Consider the following 4603-nt stretch of genomic DNA (forward strand, 5'->3'; position numbering starts at 1 on the left):
GGTTTGATGGGATCCCTAAGTTCACTTCTGTACCGTTCAACTTAAATGCATTGGGACTTATGAGAACATAGTATGCAGGAATTGAAGCAAAACTAAACAAAAAATGAATAAATGAACATACATAATAGTATTTCTGTCTGATAAAGAAACCTTGCAGTTTCTCTGGAAGATAAGAAAACTCAAAAGGCGCTCTTGCTGTTGGAAATATTATTGCTAATCTAATAGTTTTCCTTATAGTGCAGTGTGAGATACAAATTGTGTCGGTGCAAGTCACATTTTTCTAAGCTAGCACTAAAATGTAAGAAATGGTCACTCAGGGCACTGCTGCCTAAACGTTGTTTACACAAGTTTGTTTATACCAACTACTTGGAATTTCAGTAGTTTGCAACCATTTATACGTTAGTGTAAAATCTGAAATTGACTCTCCTGACAGTGTTTTTAAAAAATTATTTTTTTTAAAACTGTATCTATATGGAGAGCAAATGTATGTCCAGTGTTGTACCATTGGAATTCATAGGTAAAAAGTGTTGGTTAGAAATCTCCCACAGTTGTACATTTTGGAGCAAAGGTATCACAGGGAAAAAACCCGCTCCTTCCGAAATAGCTCTTTCCGAGCTTTCTTCTGGTATCTCTGCTTATTGAATGAAGATAATTTCTGAATTATTTACATGGACTGAAAGGTCTTTCCTCATCCAGATAACTCACATTAAGTATAAATATTTTTTTAATACCAAAAAAGCTCATCCAGTGAAAGCGAAAATGAAAACCCTGAAGCACAGCCATTGTCTACTGTCCGTCCTGAAGAAATTCCTCCTATACCTGAAAACCGGTTCCTGATGAGGAAAAGTCCTCCTAAAGTAGATGAGAAAGAAAAAGAGAGGAAAAGCAGAGAGAAAGAAAGAGAAAGGTAATAGATCCGGTTTGAGTCTGACCAAACGCTGACAGGGGTATGGTCATGTTAGTGGTTTAGGACTCACGCTGAGTCCTTTCCCTGTTAAACAGTTGCATGTTGTGAGCACTGCTGGATGAAAAAATGGATTTTGCAGTTTATTGGCAACTGTTATTTTAGAACAAAGCTTAGTCTTTGAAAGTAGTTTTAATGAATGAAAAGAAGTAAAATGCATTGCAAGTTCATTTAGAATTCATTGGAACTGTCCAGTCTGAATCTATAATTTATTTTTCTTTCAAAAATCGAAAAACCCAGAAATCCTGTAAAATATTTTGTGGTCACAAAATCTCAAGTATTTACTGGGTGGTTGTTACTGTCTGCACTGGTACTGAAAAGTGAAATGAAATGTATGTTTCATTTAGTTTAATTTCTGAAGAAGTTTTAAAATCTGTTTTATTCTCCTTTCTTTCTTTGACATTATAAACAGTATCACTTTTTAAAATTATTTTCAGTAATCTATCAAATTCACAGTCAACGTACCCGAGGAGGCTGCTAGTGACCAGATCTGGAAGGAAGATAAAAGGAAGAGGACCAAGGGTAAATGTTTACAATCTGTTTCCCAAGAGAAATAAGTTGGTAGCAGTCTTATTGCTGGTGTTACCATTTTTACTAGGATGGTTGATTTGCTTAAAAAAAAAAAACCAACAAAACCACCAAAACAAGTTAGGGTTTATGGTGCATCATAATTGATTTGGGGATGAGGCTTGAAGGAAGACAACCAGGAATATTAAATTAATTTCGTGTTTGCATATTGAGTTTATTGGAAGGAGAGGGGCGAGGGGGGGTGGGGAGGAAGATTGCTTCATGTTACTGTAGTATTTTGTGAATTAATGAATGGGATTGGCTCCAAAAGGGCTCTGTGAACACCAGAACCATTACAACACCGGTGCAAAGAACGTGGGGAAGACTTCTCCCATTTTAAGCCGGGGGAAGCAGTCAGATTAGTTCTTCTGATTCTCAGAAGCCATATACTGTGTAGTGCTAGTAGCAAATGTTTTTAGTAATGGAAGTCTCTATCTCTTAAACTTTTCAGTAAAAGCTTAAAGTGTGAAGTATTGTCTTTGTGATGTTTGTCAAAGCCAAGAAGAATTTTCATTGTTAGAAAAGTGAGTTGCATTTGTGCTAATTAAAAGTAACAGGAGAAGACTCTCGGCAGAGTACAAAAACTCTGAAACAGAAGTTATCTTACAAAGAGTTAATTGATCAGATGTTTAATATCCCTGCTTTAGTTGGATGCCAAATACATTTTTCAGTACGTTAATAACTTGGCAGTGTAAACTTGGGATATACATGTGAAGCGTCCTGTTAGCTGCCGTGCAGAATCAACCTCCTGGGATAAAGATCTTGCTTAGCTGTCGCAGCATGCGGAATTCAGACTTTCGCCTGATTTTCTCTTTTTCCCTGCAAGCGTTACCGGACACCTTCCAGATCCAGGTCCAGGGATCGATTCCGACGCAGTGAAACTCCTCCACATTGGAGGCAAGAAATGCAGAGAGCTCAAAGAATGAGAGTGTCTAGTGGAGAAAGGTGGATAAAAGGGGACAAGTAAGCTTATTTCTTTCCAGAGCATATGCCTTGAAATCTTTTTATATATTAAAAGTAATACCTGTCATCTTCGATTTTCAATTACAGCTGCTTCCAAAAAACCAGGGCGCTGAATTTGTTATCCCATTACTTAACTGTGTCTAGTTTTAATTATGCTACTGTAAATATATAGTTATTACTGTAGATGACCTGATGTGATTCAAGTTTCAGTTGTGAGGCTGTCTCACTTCTGACTTAATTTTTCAGAATGGAAGGGATCAAAAATATTTTAAAAATTGTATCTTTCTCTTTCCAAGGAGTGAAATAAATGAAAACAAGAAGGATAATCAAAAAAGCCCAGGAAGAGGAAAAGAGAGAAAAATATCAGACCACAGACAAGTTTCTGAAAGTCCAAGCAGAAGAGGGGAAAAAGAGAAGAAAAAAGATCACAAATCCAGCAGTAAAGATAGGGAGACAAGAAGGAATTCAGAAAAAGATGACAAGCATAACAAAAGCAAGGCCAAGAAAAGAGCTAAATCTAGAAGCCATAGTAAAAGTCGAGAGAAATCAAAAAGTAAAGAAAGAGACTCTAAGCACGGTAGACATGATGAAAAGAGGGTAAGATCAAGAAGCAAAGAGAGAGACCATGAGAAAGGCAGAGAAAAAGAAAAGCGCTATGATTCTAGAGGGAGAGATAAAGACAGAAGCAGGAGCAAGGAGAGAAGTAAAAGGGCAGGCTCGAGAAGTAATGAGCAAGACCATAGAAAGAGCAAAGACAGGGAGAAACGTAGGTCAAGAAGCAAAGAGCGTGAGCATACCAGAGGAAAACACAGTTCCAGCAGCAGAACACGGGATCGAAGCAAAAGCCGCGATAGGAGTAGGAGGGGAAGATCGAGAAGCAGAGACAGAGATCGCAGTAGAAGTAAAGACTATTCAAGAAACAGAGATAGAGAAACAAGAAGAAGAGGAAGATCGAGAAGCAGAGAAAGGAGAGGTACACCAGATAAATACAGAGGAAGGGAAAATAGGAGGAGGAGAGACTCGAGGAGCTCAGAGAGGGAGGAAAGTCAAAGCAGAAACAGAGAACGCTATTCAAATAGAGAAAGTAGAAGCTCATATAAGAGGAATGATACTGAAAGCCAAAGGAAGAGGCGTTCAAAAAGCCGTGAAAGTAGCAGTCCTGAATCCAGTAAAGATAAGAAGTCTAGTAGAGATCAGGATAGAAGTCCAGACTCAAAGAAGAGACCAAGTAGCAAAGAGAGGGAATCAAAAAAATCATATTCACGCAGCAGTAAAGAAAAGGAAAAGACCAGATCCTCAGCAGAAAAAGAAATAAACCAAAAATCAAAGAGTCAGGAAAGAGATAATGCCCCTAGTAAGGATAAAAAGTCTGATCATGAAGCAAGTCCTGGAACAGATGACGACAGGCACGGATGAGTTTGTGGACTTAATGTTTCCATTGTCTCAAAGTTTTGGAGACATTTTGGGGAACGCCTTTTTTTAAGATGTGGACTTCAGTTTGGTCTTTTGATAATCTAAAACCTGGATCATTTGTACTGCTAAAGTTTTAATAAACTTGAAAAGAAAAACAAATGATACGTGTAATACGGTGTGCTGTGTTTTCAGTATTTCACTGGTTTATGTATCCTCCCTGTGTGCTGGCAGCTAGAAGGGCAGCCCCTGTGCCACATTGATTTTTTTACGTGCAAACAGTGGCGGCGTGTGGAGAAGCTTGTTTCATGTGTGAAGAAGAAAGCTGCAAGTAGACTACACCATCTTCAAGCTAGGAGGATGTTGAGTGTCACTGCATCTGTATTTCAGTAGGTATAAATCCTAAGGTAACTAATGAGTAGGTGAAAATGTTGGTTTTTGTAATCATCAAGTGAACTAATTTAAGTAAATCTTCACTGTCTCTACTTCTGTCAGTGCCAACAGTAGAATCCATTCATGCTGTAAGGCAGTCATCTGTGTTTTGGAGTTATGTCCTAAAAAAATACTTTTTTTTTTTTTAACTGCTCATCAGTGTATATTTTCCCCCTGCAACCTCCCTTTTTCTGTTCCATGCTTTCATGTTTGCCTACTGCAGAAAATTCAGCTTGGATGCTTGAGACTGCCCTGCCTCAGTTGCTA

The 4603-nt window shown here is 38.1% G+C and overlaps 1 protein-coding gene across 1 annotated transcript in view; it reads left to right on the top strand.

Annotated features, from left to right (window-relative positions):
• Positions 1–4055, top strand: part of PPIG (peptidylprolyl isomerase G (cyclophilin G)) — a 15361-nt gene extending 11306 nt beyond the window's left edge. Inside the window, exons 9-12 of the mRNA XM_010153024.1 lie at positions 740–907; positions 1402–1486; positions 2358–2494; positions 2791–4055. Coding sequence (XP_010151326.1) covers positions 740–907; positions 1402–1486; positions 2358–2494; positions 2791–3910 — 1510 coding nt within the window. The 3' untranslated portion in view covers positions 3911–4055. The remainder of the gene's footprint in view (positions 1–739; positions 908–1401; positions 1487–2357; positions 2495–2790) is intronic.
• The last annotated feature ends 548 nt before the right edge of the window (positions 4056–4603 follow it).

Source organism: Eurypyga helias, unplaced genomic scaffold (assembly GCF_000690775.1).
Source record: "Eurypyga helias isolate BGI_N326 unplaced genomic scaffold, ASM69077v1 scaffold16900, whole genome shotgun sequence".
Classification (NCBI taxonomy): domain Eukaryota; kingdom Metazoa; phylum Chordata; class Aves; order Eurypygiformes; family Eurypygidae; genus Eurypyga; species Eurypyga helias.